The 13638-nt window shown below is 43.4% G+C and overlaps 2 protein-coding genes across 4 annotated transcripts; one reads left to right on the top strand and one right to left on the bottom strand.

Annotated features, from left to right (window-relative positions):
• Positions 1-754: 754 nt before the first annotated feature.
• On the bottom strand, positions 755-2577 carry LOC124394587 (E3 ubiquitin-protein ligase rnf152). Its single transcript, XM_046862936.1, has one exon. The coding sequence runs from the start codon at positions 1846-1848 to the stop codon at positions 1057-1059; it is 792 nt and encodes a 263-aa protein (XP_046718892.1). The 5' UTR covers positions 1849-2577; the 3' UTR covers positions 755-1056.
• Positions 2578-2770: 193 nt separating this feature from the next.
• On the top strand, positions 2771-13568 carry sgpp2 (sphingosine-1-phosphate phosphatase 2). Of its 3 annotated transcripts, none has more exons than XM_046862933.1 (6): positions 2771-3042; positions 6704-6931; positions 10722-10880; positions 11364-11537; positions 11676-11765; positions 12317-13568. In XM_046862933.1, the coding sequence occupies exons 1-6, from the start codon at positions 2908-2910 to the stop codon at positions 12860-12862; spliced, it is 1332 nt and encodes a 443-aa protein (XP_046718889.1). In that variant the 5' UTR covers positions 2771-2907; the 3' UTR covers positions 12863-13568. The 3 variants fall into 3 exon arrangements, with proteins under 3 accessions (XP_046718889.1, XP_046718890.1, XP_046718891.1); XM_046862935.1 differs by lacking the exon at positions 2771-3042 and adding an exon at positions 7014-7112 and having other exon boundaries at positions 6003-6931; XM_046862934.1 differs by lacking the exon at positions 6704-6931.
• Positions 13569-13638: the final 70 nt, after the last annotated feature.

Consider the following 13638-nt stretch of genomic DNA (forward strand, 5'->3'; position numbering starts at 1 on the left):
CCACTCCTGTGTGTACACACACACACACACACACAGTGCTCTATAGAGTGTATTATTTAATAAACCTTTGTGGAGCATTAATATGGAGTAAAGTCTTAATGTCTGTCTTAATGGATTCTATAAATCCTCTGATGTGTGTGTGTGTGTGTGTGTGTGTGTGTGTGTGTGTGTGTGTGTGTGTGTGTGTGTGTGTGGAATGTGTGTTTTCTTCTTTTGTTAGTTGCACTATAGATTTTTTTGGCCCCACAACCATCGTCGTCGATGGAATGAACGCGGATTTACATTACAAAGAGGAACAGAATTTCCTTGAAAGCAAAAAAGCGAATGCAATCGTTCGTTCATCCTTAGTGTCCGCCTGCTCAGGGCCCGAAACGTCACTGCGAAAACGCCATTATTGCGAACGATGTCGCTAAAAGAGGAAAAACAAACATGGAGGCCTCCACGGTTGATTTCATAAGCAACAAGTTATAAAGCTAATTGTTGTATATGATAAAAAGACGTCTTCGCTTGTTACATATCCATACGTTAAAACCGGTTTAAAGGAACCAGGTTGATGCTTCGAGCGGCAAGTTTGGTTCCGATGCTCGATGGAATGATCGAAAAGAACAATTTCTGTGGCTCCGATCTGCAAATATCACTACACCCCGTCAAATAATAAAATATATTCGCACTGAGAGGACGAGAAAGGAGGTTTCAGAACCTCCTGAACATGACCACACCCCTGTAAATATTATAATAATAATAATAATAATAATAATAATAAAGATTTTCCTTCAATTGTTTCTCAAGAATTACATGCAATTTCAGATAAACAACTTGGATCAATTGTTGATCAGTCAAACTTGATTGTCTGATTCATTTTTGTGTGTGTGTGTGTGTGTGTGTGTGTGTAAAGAGATTGTCAGTCGTGTTTAAGTGCATAGGAAGGATTAAGAGCAAAAGTCATTTCGCTCTAATGAATGATATTAATGATAATAATGATATTGATATACGGCAGCATAATAATAACGCACGCACACACACACACACACACACACACACAAACAGAGCGCGAGCTCAGGCGTTTCTCCGGCTGCTGCTGTTGCTCGTGGCCGAGGCGCGTCCGGTCGCCTCGTGCTCCGGTCTGTATTTAAGCCAGCAGAGGAGCCACGTGACCACCACGGCCACCATGGCGAGGACGCTGGCAACCGACAGGCACACGGGACCGGCGGGGGACGGCGGCCGGTCCGCGGAGTTGCCGTGCACGAAGACGAGTCCGGCGAACAGCAGCGCGAGCATCGCCACGAACGAGAAGGCGACGCACGCGCAGCCGGCGGTGAGCGCGAGCCGCCGGCAGCAGCCCTCGTGGCAACTCTCGCGGCGCGACGCCACCGAGTCCTGCGAGAGCGTCATGGTGGCCGTGGACGCCGTGGTGGACGGGGTCGCGTGCGCGGCCGCGGGGCGTCCCGGCGGCGCGTCGTCGCGCCGCAGGGCCGCGAGCGCCGGGTGCAGCGGCGGCGGGTGCGGCGGCAGCGCGTCCTGCGGCACTGGGTCGGCATCGGCGTCCACGCGCAGCGGAAAGTCCTCCGTGACCTTGGTGTTGTTGGGCAGGTTGCGGATTCGATAGTCCGGCACGGGCGTGCGGTGGCGGCACACGGGGCACGTGACGCGCCACGGCCGCTCCTCGCGCAGGTGCAGCGCGTGCAGGCACTCCTCGCAGAACGTGTGCAGGCACTCGAGGATTTTGGGCGCGCGCCGGTCCAGGTCGAAGTAGTTGTAGCAGATCTTGCACTCGTACTCCTCGTACCGGTCCGCGCAGCCGCACGCTGCCACCGCGGCGTCCGCATCCATAGCCGCGTGCTCGGCCATCGCGGCGGCGTCTCGCGCACGTCCCGATCACAACATCATCATCATCATCGAGCGGGATGACGCCGATCAGACTCCCGCCCACTCCCTCTTTTTATTAATCCGTTATCAACCAGGCATTTTTTGGTCAAAAAAAAGAAGAAGAAGATCTTATCACTTCTGGAAAAATCTCAATGACGTAATGCGTTGTTTTTTTTTTTTCAGCCTCCTTTTCTTTTTCTACCCTCCGGTAAATCTCAGCGTCACGAGCAGCGTCTTCTTCTTCTCTCCTTTCTTTCTTTCCTCTTTCTCTTTCTCTTTCTTTTAAAGAAACTCGGGTTGGGCTCACATCACATCTCATCACATCTCATCACATCTCCTCACTCCGCCATCACGCGCCGCGATGATGCTGCTTCTCGAGAGGCGCTGGGATCAAAGCCGAACCCAACATGAACCCAACACGCCCCACGCCATCCGTGCCAAAGGATTCTTCCTCCCGGTTCACTTCCGGTTTACCCTCTGAAATCCCACTGAAATAGTAGTACAAAACACGCGACCAGGTTACTCATAGGACGACGTGTGATCGATCGAATTTCCGAAAACACGCCCCCAAACCTCGGGTTTCTCGTTTCTGATTGGCCTGGAGGTTGTAGCTCTGTTTTTTTCTTCCACAGCGGCTCAGCTGTAAATAAATAAATAAACAAATGAATGATGATCAAATTTTGATTGGGTTACTATAAATAATAATAATAATCATCGAATTCATGTAAAATATAAATATTCAATTATGAATTATAATAATATAATCGAATAATGAAATACTTAAAATAAAAATAATAATAAATAATAATAAAAAAGGTATACAGGTGTAAATTCCCTGGTGAACGAAGTAGGATCAGGTGGAACATCACCAGTCATGCAGATAATTGAAAGATCACACAGGAACTCTGATGATGTTCCACCTGATCCTAATTCAGGAAGATGAAGATGTTCATCACAGCTTCACCCAAAGTCGGATTTCAGGTATATGGGCTGTAGCGTTGTGGTTCTCGTGGTCGTTCCTCATTTCCTGTGCAAAGCATCATGGCTGACAGTGCTGAGCGTGGTCTTCTAGCATGGCACATTTTTTACAGTTTCACTTCATTTTTTCCATCCTGGAAAGTTTCCTGGCCTGAAGATGAAGCACAAAGACCTGACCATACCAGGAGGTTTGATGAGGTAAGCGTCCATGAACTCATTTTCTTTGGAGTGTTTCTCAGATCAGAAAATGAAATATCTCCAAACTACTTGTTTCACCTTCACCTGGATCATAAAAGCAATTTCTTGTTGATTGGAACAAATTGCGAATGCGTTGATTCGTTCATTCAATTCGTTGTGTACAAATTGTCTGTTTCCAAAAATGATCATTTGTTGAACTGCTTCTCACCTGCAAAGTTTTAACCCCCAAAACATCTAGACATCAGTTTATTGAATGCAAAATGGTTAAACCGGTTGTCATCATCAGTCAAGCTGAAATTTCTATTCAACTTGTTTGTTTTTTGTGAATTGCTGAATTGTGCAGATGGATCTTGAATGTCCACTGATCACTTTGACGATCTTGTTTGTGATCGATGGCAAATGGACTCGTTATTCCGAGGCATTGAGATGATCGTTGACACAAAATAGTTACTTTTGAGAGGTGAATAAAGGATTTGGTTCACCTGCAGGTAATCCAACATGTTGTGCTGTTTGTAGAAATTGGTTTGAGAAGGCACCTACTGATCTGCACTTATTACGAATGATTTGGGAAATGTTCCAAAGCAACTGAGAAAAACAGTAATAAGTCTAAGAATGTTAGAGTCTCTACAGTATTAATGAGTCTGTAAATGTTAATGAGTCTGTAAATGTTAGTCTCTACAGTATTAATGAATCTGAGAGAATTAACGAGTCTGTACAGTATTAACGAGTCTGTAAATGTTAATGAGTCTGTAAATGTTAGAGTCTGTACAGTATTAATGAGTCTAAAAGAATTAATGAGTCTGTAAATGTTAATGAGTCTGTACAATATTAATGAGTCTGAGAGAAATAGTCTGTAAATGTTAGCGTCTGTACAGAATTAATAAGTCTGTAAATGTTAGTCTAAGAGAATTAACGAGTCTGTACAGAATTAATGAGTCTGAGAGAATTAATGAGTCTGTACAGAATTAATTAATCTGAGAGGATTAATGAGTCTGTACAGTATTAGAGTCTGTACAGTATTAATGAGTCTGAGAGAATTAATGAGTCTGTACAGTATTAATGAGTCTGAAAGAAATTAATGAGTCTGTACAGTATTAATGAGTCTGAGAGAATTAACGAGTCTGTACAGAATTAATGAGTCTGTACAGAATTAACAAGTCTGTACAGTTTTAATTAGTCTGAGAGAATAAACGAGTCTCTACAGTATTAATGAATCTGAGAGAATTAACGAGTCTGTACAGTATTAACGAGTCTGTAAATGTTAATGAGTCTGTAAATGTTAGAGTCTGTACAGTATTAATGAGTCTAAAAGAATTAATGAGTCTGTAAATGTTAATGAGTCTGTACAATATTAATGAGTCTGAGAGAAATAGTCTGTAAATGTTAGCGTCTGTACAGAATTAATAAGTCTGTAAATGTTAGTCTAAGAGAATTAACGAGTCTGTACAGAATTAATGAGTCTGAGAGAATTAATGAGTCTGTACAGAATTAATGAGTCTGTACAGTATTAAAGAGTCTGTACAGTATTAGAGTCTGTACAGTATTAATGAGTCTGAGAGAATTAATGAGTCTGTACAGTATTAATGAGTCTGAGAGAATTAATGAGTCTGTACAGTATTAATGAGTCTGAGAGAATTAACGAGTCTGTACAGAATTAATGAGTCTGTACAGAATTAACAAGTCTGTACAGTTTTAATTAGTCTGAGAGAATAAACGAGTCTGTACAGAATTAATGAGTCTGAGAGAATTAACGAGTCTGTACAGTATTAGAGTCTGTACAGTATTAATGAGTCTGAGAGATTTAACGAGTCTGTACAGAATTAATGAGTGAGAGAATGAACGAGACTGTACAGAATTAATGAGTCTGAGAGAATGAACGAGACTGTACAGTATTAATGAGTCTGTACAGAATTAACAAGTCTGTACAGTTTTAATGAGTGAGAGAATTAACGAGTCTGTAAATGTTAATGTTAGTATTAATGAGTCTGAGAGAATTAACGAGTCTGTACAGTATTAACGAGTCTGTACAGTATTAAAGAGTCTGTACAGAATTAATGAGTCAGAGAATTAATGAGTCTGTAAATGTTAATGTTAGTATTAACGAATCTGAGAGAATTAACGAGTCTGTACAGTATTAACGAGTCTGTACAGTATTAACGAGTCTGAGAGAATTAATGAGTTTGTAAATGTTGATGAACAGGTTGAAGGACGAGGTCAGACAGGAGTCTCTGTGGACTATGATGTTTGCGGAGAATATTGTGATTTGTGGTGAGAGTTGGGAGCAGGTGGAGAAGAGCCTGGAGAGGTGGAGATATGCGCTGGAGAGAAGTGGAATGAAAGTCAGTAGGGGTAAGACAGAGTACATGTGTGTAAATGAGAGGGAGGGCAGTGGAGGGGTGCAGTTGCAGGGAGAAGAGGCGGAGAAGGTGGAGGAGTTCAGGTACCTGGGGTCAACAGTGCAAAGTAATGGAGTGTGTTAGAGAAGTGAAGAAAAGAGTGCAGGCATGGAGTGGGTGGAGAAGAGTGATAGCAGGAGTGATTTGTGATGAAAAGTATCTGTGAGAATGAAAGGGAAAGTTTATAGGACTGTGGTGAAACCTGAGATGTTGTATGGATTAGAGACAGTGGCATTGAGTAAAAGACAGGAGATGGAGCTGGAGGTAGCAGAGCTGAAGATGTTGAGATGTTCGTTGGGAGTGACGACGATGGACAGGATTAGAAATGATTTTATTAGAGGGATAGCACATGTTGGACGTTTTGGAGACGAGGTGAGGGAGGTGAGATTGAGATGGTTTGGACATGTGCAGAGGAGGGACATGGGGTATATCAGTAGGAGAATGCTGAGGATGGAGCCACCAGGAAGGAGAAAAAGAGGAAGACCAAGGAGGAGGTTTATGGATGTGGTGAGGGAAGACATGCAGGTAGTTGGTGTGACAGAGGCAGATGTAGAGGACAGGGGGGGATGGAGACAGATGATCCGCTGTGGCGACCCCTAATGGGAGCAGCCGAAAAGAAGAAGACGACGTAGAAGAAGAAAATGTTAATAAGTCTGTACAGTTTTAATGAGTCTGAGTGTTAAGTCTATGCAATGTTTTACTGTAGTTATCAGTGCCTTTTTTTATTATTATTATTATGATGATGATGATGATGATGATGAAGATAGTAGTAGATGTTGTCTAAGTGACAGAAGGAGCTACAGTTCAGCAGTACTGTTTCTTGAAGAATCGTGTTTAAAACAATCACCACCTTGTATCATTGTTTTATTGAACGCTTTAATACGCCCCCTACCGGCAGGAGCAGGAAACTGTTGCACACACACACACACACACGCACAGTCCTGTCGCTCTCAAACCCCTGCCATCTCCTCACACACACCATGATGGGCACATGACCCACTGATGACCATCGCACGGTCCATCTCCAGCCTGTATGTTAATGTTAGATGAGGTGAAGAAGCCCGGATGAAGGTTTTCACAAATTATATGACAGTAAATTAAATGAGCTGTGACGTCACACAGACCCGCGCGTGACAAACGTGTAGAAATTCTCGGAAGTCAAGGAGACACAACTCGCTCTGTGCTCCTGATGTTCATTGCATTGCACCGGTTTCAGTAGCGGTGTTGGAAGTATTCGTGCTGGTGGTTGTTTGTTGTGGTTGTAGCTGTTGCTGCTGCTGCTGATGATGATGATGATGATTATGATGATGATGAGGTCCGTGATCTCGTACCTGAGCAGCTCAGAACTGGTGGCCGCTTTCCAGCGCGCCTGCGGTTTGTTCCCAGCCGCACGCGCCGCTCACGAGCGCTCGAGGGTCCACGAAGGGGGCAAGAAACCCGCGTGTCGGGAGGGTCCAAGCGAGCGCGCGGCGAACGGACGCCCGAAAAGCGAAGTAAGTAAAAATAATAATAAAAAAAGTAAAAATATAATAAATAAACTAAACTTTAAAAAAAAAAAAAAAAAAAACTTCCCAGGTGAGCTGCAGTGAGACCGGATTTTCCCGCTGTGCGAGTTGGGTGAGGTGTGAAGTCTGATAGGTGGGAAGGTTTCATCAGCCTGATGACACACTGAAGGTGTGTGTATTGAGTGTTGTGTACTGAGTGTGTATTGAGTGTGTAGTGTGTACTGAGTGTGTAGTGTGTACTGAGTGTTGTGTATTGAGTGTGTATTGTGTACTGAGTGTAGTGTGTATTGAGTGTGTACTGAGTGTTGTATATTGTGTGTACTGAGTGTGTAGTGTGTACTGAGTGTTGTGTATTAAATGTGTGTACTGAGTGTGTACTGAGTGTGTAGTGTACTGAGTGTTGTGTATTGTGTGTACTGAGTGTGTAGTGTGTACTGAGTGCTGTGTATTGAGTGTGCACTGAGTGTGTAGTGTGTACTGAGTGTTGTGTATTAAATGTGTGTACTGAGTGTGTAGTGTGTACTGAGTGTGTACTGAGAGTGTAGTGTGCACTGAGTGTGTATTGTGTATTGAGTGTGTAGTGTGTATTGAGTGTGTACTGAGAGTGTAGTGTGTATTGTGTATTGAGTGTGTACTGAGAGTGTAGTGTGTATTGTGTATTGAGTGTGTACTGAGAGTGTAGTGTGTGTATTGATTGTGTTCTGAGTGTGTAGTGTATATTGTGTACTGATTGTGTAGTATGTATTGTGTACTGAGTGTGTAGTGTATTGAGTGTGTACTGAGAGTGTAGTGTGCACTGTGTGTGTGTGTGTATTGAGTGTACTGAGAGTGTACTGTGCACTGAGTGTGTAGTATATTGTGTACTGAGTGTGTACTGAGTGTGTAGTGTATTGAGTGTGTACTGAGTGTTTAGTGTGCACTGCGTGTGTACTGTGTATTGAGTGTGCACTGAGTGTGTAGTGTGTATTGAGTGTGTATTGTGTGTAGTGTGTATTGTATTGAGTGTGTGTGTGTATTGTGTATTGAGTGTGTACTGAGTGTACTGAGTGTGTGTATTGAGTGTGTACTGAGTGTGTAGTGTGTATTGTGTACTGAGTGTGTTCTGAGTGTGTGTATTGTATTGAGTGTGTTCTGAGTGTGTAGTGTGTATTGAGTGTGTACTGAGTGTGTAGTGTGCACTGAGTGTGTATTGTGTATTGATTGTGTTCTGAGTGTGTCGTGTGTGTATTGAGTGTGTACTGAGTGTGTAGTGTGCACTGTGTGTGTATTGAGTGTGTAGTGTATTGTGTACTGAGTGTGTTCTGAGTGTGTGTGTATTGAGTGTGTACTGAGTGTGTAGTGTGTGTATTGATTGTGTTCTGAGTGTGTGTGTGTGTGTATTGTATTGAGTGTGTTCTGAGTGTGTAGTGTATATTGTGTACTGAGTGTGTACTGATTGTGTATTGTGTATTGAGTGTGTACTGAGTGTAGTGTATATTGTGTACTGAGTGTGTACTGAGTGTGTAGTGTGTGTGTGTACTGAGTGTGTAGTGTGCACTGAGTGTGTAGTGTATTGAGTGTGTACTGGGTGTTTAGTGTGCACTGAGTGTGTAGTGTGTACTGAGTGTGTACTGAGTGTGTAGTGTGCACTGAGTGTGTATTGTGTATTGAGTGTGTACTGAGTGTTTAGTGTGCACTGAGTGTGTACTGAGTGTGTAGTGTGCACTGAGTGTGTAATGTGTATTGAGTGTGTTCTGAGTGTGTAGTGTATATTGTGTACTGAGTGTGTACTGATTGTGTAGTATGTATTGTGTACTGAGTGTGTATTGTGTATTGAGTGTGTACTGAGAGTGTAGTGTATATTGTGTACTGAGTGTGTACTGGTTGTGTAGTATGTATTGTGTACTGAGTGTGTAGTGTGCACTGAGTGTGTGTGTGTATTGAGTGTGTACTGAGTGTAGTGTGTATTGTGTATTGAGTGTGTACTGAGTGTGTACTGTATTGTGTACTGAGTGTGCACTGAGTGTATAGTGTGTATTGAGTGTGTACTGAGAGTGTAGTGTATTGAGTGTGTACTGAGTGTTTAGTGTGCACTGTGTGTGTATTGAGTGTGCACTGAGTGTGTAGTGTGTATTGAGTGTGTACTGAGTGTGTAGTGCACTGAGTGTGTGTGTATTGAGTGTGTACTGAGAGTGTAGTGTGTATTGTGTATTGAGTGTGTTCTGAGTGTGTATTGTGTGTGTACTGAGTGTGTACTGAGTGTGTAGTGTATTGTGTACTGAGTGTGTAGTGTGCACTGATTGTGTATTGTGTATTGAGTGTACTGAGAGTGTAGTGTGTATTGTGTATTGAGTGTGTTCTGAGTGTGTAGTGTATTGTGTACTGAGTATATAGTGTGTATTGAGTGTGTACTGAGAGTGTAGTGTGTATTGTGTATTGAGTGTGTACTGAGAGTGTAGTGTGCATTGAGTGTGTGTGTGTATTGAGTGTGCACTGAGTGTGTAGTGTGTATTGAGTGTGTACTGAGTGCATACTGCGTATTGAGTGTGTACTGAGAGTGTAATGTGTATTGTGTATTGAGTGTGTACTGAGAGTGTAGTGTGCATTGAGTGTGTTCTGAGTGTGTTGTGTGTATTGTGTACTGAGTGTATAGTGTGTATTGAGTGTGTACTGAGAGTGTAGTGTGCACTGAGTGTGTATTGTGTATTGAGTGTGTTCTTAGAGTGTAGTGTGCACTGAGTGTATTGTGTATTGAGTGTGTTCTGAGTGTTTTGTGTGCACTGAGTGTGTATTATGTATTGAGTGTGCACTTAGTGTGTAGTGTGTATTGAGTGTGTACTGAGAGTGTAGTGTGCACTGAGTGTGTGTGTGTGTATTGAGTTTGTTCTGAGTGTGTAGTGTGCACTGAGTGTGTATTGAGTGTGTTCTGAGTGTGTAGTGTGTATTGAGTGTTCTGAGTGTATAGTGTGTATTGAGTGTGTACTGAGAGTGTAGTGTGCACTGAGTGTGTACTGAGTGTGTAGTTTGTATTGAGTGTGTACTGAGAGTGTAGTGTGCACTGAGTGTGGAGTGTGTATTGAGTGTGTAGTGTATTGAGTGTGTACTGTATTGTGTACTGAGTGTTTAGTGTGCACTGTGTGTGTATTGTGTATTGAGTGTGTACTGAGAGTGTAGTGTGTATTGTGTATTGAGTGTGTAGTGTGTATTGTGTACTGAGTGTGCACTGAGTGTATAGTGTGTATTGAGTGTGTACTGAGAGTGTAGTGTGCACTGAGTGTGAACTGAGAGTGTAGTGTATTGAGTGTGTACTGAGTGTGTAGTGTGCACTGTGTGTGTATTGTGCACTGAGTGTTTAGTGTGCACTGTGTGTGTATTGAGTGTGTACTGAGTGTGTAGTGTGCACTGTGTGTGTATTGTGCACTGAGTGTTTAGTGTGCACTGTGTGTGTATTGTGTACTGAGTGTGCACTGAGTGTGTATTGTGTACTGAGTGTGTATTGTGTATTGAGTGTGTACTGAGAGTGTAGCGTGCACTGTGTGTTAAGTGTGAAGTGTTTTGAGTGTGTACTGAGTGTGTAGTGTGCACTGTGTGTGTTGCATGTGACACACACACACTTGATGTATGTACTTTATCTTCACTATATAGACATTTGAGGGTTGAAGATCTACCAACCTTGAGGGCGTCAACCACAGGCGTATTCCTCATACCATCATGGATAAAAAAACTGAACACACTGAGACAGAGTCAAAGCAGGATTAAAATATTCCAGTGAATGAACTGAATCTGATTCTCTCTCTAGGACTGGAGTTTGCAGTATGTAGTGAAGAACTGGCCACTGTTCTTCCTGTTTGTGGTCTCTACCATGCTGGGAAACGAAGTGTCCTACATCTCCTTTCTGCCCTTCATCCACTGGAACCTGGATCCCTTCCTGTGTCGGCGCCTGGTCAACATGTGGACTGTAAGTTCATGTAGAAATAGTATGCAAATCAATACAATTATTCATGTAGGACAGGTGATTATTACTCTACACGTGGTGACGTATAACAGGACAAATGATTATTACTCTACACGTGGTGACGTATTACGGGACAGGTGATTATTACTCTACACGTGGTGACGTATAACAGGACAGGTGATATTACTCTCTACACGTGGTGACGTATAAAGGGACAGGTGATTATTACTCTACACGTGGTGACATAACGGGACAGGTGATTATTACTCTCTACACGTGGTGACGTATAACAGGACAGGTGACTATTACTCTGTACACGTGGTGACGTATAACGGGACAGGTGATTATTACTCTGTACACGTGGTGACGTATAACGGGACAGGTGATTATTACTCTGTACACGTGGTGACATATAACGGGACAGGTGATTACTGTCTTTCTTTATAGGTGGTGATGTATAATAGGTGATTTATTGTCTCTCTGTAGGTGGTAATGTATATTGGACAGGTGCTGAAGGATATGCTGAAGCTTCCTCGGCCCTTGTCGCCCCCTGTGGTAAAACTGGAGCAGCGTATCGAGTTCGGCATGCCATCAACTCACGCTATGGCAGCCACTGCCATTGCCTTCACATTGTTGCTGAGCGCTCCCGAGAGGGTGAAGGTACACACACACACACACACACACACACACACGTGTGCATAACTATAGAAATAACTAATTCAAATCCAATTTTAAAAACAACTTTTATTTTCTGAAACCCAAAATTGCAGTGTTTTGTGGTGTGTGTGTTTGCTTTAGTTCCAGTTCGAGGTTGGTTTGGTCGTAGCGGTTGTTCTTTCAGCCCTTGTGAGCCTGAGTCGTCTCTACACCGGCATGCACTCAGCTTTGGTAAGATTCGAACATACTGTGTGTGTGTGTGTGTGTGTGTGCGCACGCTCTTCTGTCAAATAACTGCCTCTATTACAACCCTGGTTTTTTATGTCCACCTGTCCACTTCCCCTTGGTTGAATTCCCTCGACTGCCATCCAAAGTGCTGTTAGCGCGAGAACTTTACTGGGTGACAAAGCACAGCTATTTAGTCCAGAGTTTAAAATAGTGTGCTATTTAATTTAAAACTTGGCTAGGTAATTGTGTGATAAATCTCTGGACTTTGTTCAGGATTGTTCATGCCACCTTGTTCAGGTGATCAAGCTAGCATGACTTTTTCAAGCGTTTAAAGCTTGTTATAATCGCAGATTAGCAAGGCAAAATAAACGTTTCTCCTTGCTCTAGTTAGTAACCTTGCTAGCTATCAAGTCTCTAGCTCGTTCACAAACTGAAATGATTAGCATCATCATTAGCGTGCCCATTAGTGTGTACCAATTTCCAAATTTGTCACTGATTGCCCCACAGTACTTGTGGTCCACAGGTCCTAAGCCTCACTCTTTCTCCCCTTTCAGGACGTGATCTGTGGGAATCTGATATCCGCCCTCATTCTGGTTGTGTCCTACCCTTACTGGGACAGTTTGGACTTCTTCCAGCTGAACAATCCGATGTCCCCAGTCATCGCTTTGGTTGTGCCGCTCATGCTATGCTACAATTACCCCGCGCTGGACCACTATAGTGACTCGCGAGGGGACACCACGATCATTTTGGGTGCCGGGGCCGGCTGTTCGGTCGGTTACTGGCTCAACCAGCGGCTCGGTGTGACTTTTGAGCCCTCGGGGCCTTTTCCGGTGAACCTTCCTCCTATGACTTTAAGGATCTTTACCTTTGGAGTTGCGCGGTTCGTGGTGGGGCTTTCGATTCTGGTGCTGACTCGGCAGGTGATGAAGTGGATCGTGTTGAGGGTGCTGTGCTGGTACTACGACGTGGCAGTCGACGACGTAGGTGCCCGCAGGAGGAAGGAAATCGAAGTGCCGCTGAAGTTCAGCACGTACTTGGCCATCGGGTTGGTCAACACCGTGGTCGTGTGCCGGGTTTTCGTGCTGCTGGGACTGCTGTGACTTTGCTAATGCAACAATTTAGCAGCATCAAGACTTGGGCTGTGTCCCAGATGCTAGTATGTAAGACAAGATTCCAATTCCCAATGTGGACAAAATATCTGTCTGCAAGCACCTACGAAAGGACATCATGTACCCTCTGGCTATGTTACAGACCCGGCTGTCTGAAGTTCAAGGTTAGACCTGACAATACACTGTATGGACAAATATGATATGCTTTCTATGGAGACTTTTTCTGCTATGCAGCTCTGAACTCCAACCCCAGGCCTCCTGACTTTCCCAACACATCTCCACAAAATCTGGTGGAACATCTTCCCAGATGTTATAACAGCAAATTGAGACTATATGTGGAATGGAATGTCCAAAAACGCTCACAACCTTTCGTCTATACAGTGTATCATGTAGGTAATGTCAGTGCTGCTTTGACACAAGTTTTATGCTCTTACATTTGGGACGGAGCCACACAACGGCCAGCCCGCTAGCATAGCGATAACGATACCAGAATTAGCACGTGTTTACACCGACAGTGTTTGTGTGATTAAGTTTCGGTTTGATTCACAAAATCCAATCAGATTATTTATTTCATCCGGAATATCTTTACACAGGTTTATGATTTTTTTTCATAGTAAAATGTTTTCAGGTAAAAATACCTGTTTATGAGTCTGTTAGCAAACCGCTAAAGGGAATGAATAAACGAGCAAGTGACAAACATGTCCTTCCTTTTTTTTTCTTCTGACACTCCCAGCAGTGTTTGTGATGGATTTTATGGCTGAACCCTT

This window comes from Silurus meridionalis, chromosome 12 (assembly GCF_014805685.1).
Source record: "Silurus meridionalis isolate SWU-2019-XX chromosome 12, ASM1480568v1, whole genome shotgun sequence".
Lineage (NCBI taxonomy): Eukaryota > Metazoa > Chordata > Actinopteri > Siluriformes > Siluridae > Silurus > Silurus meridionalis.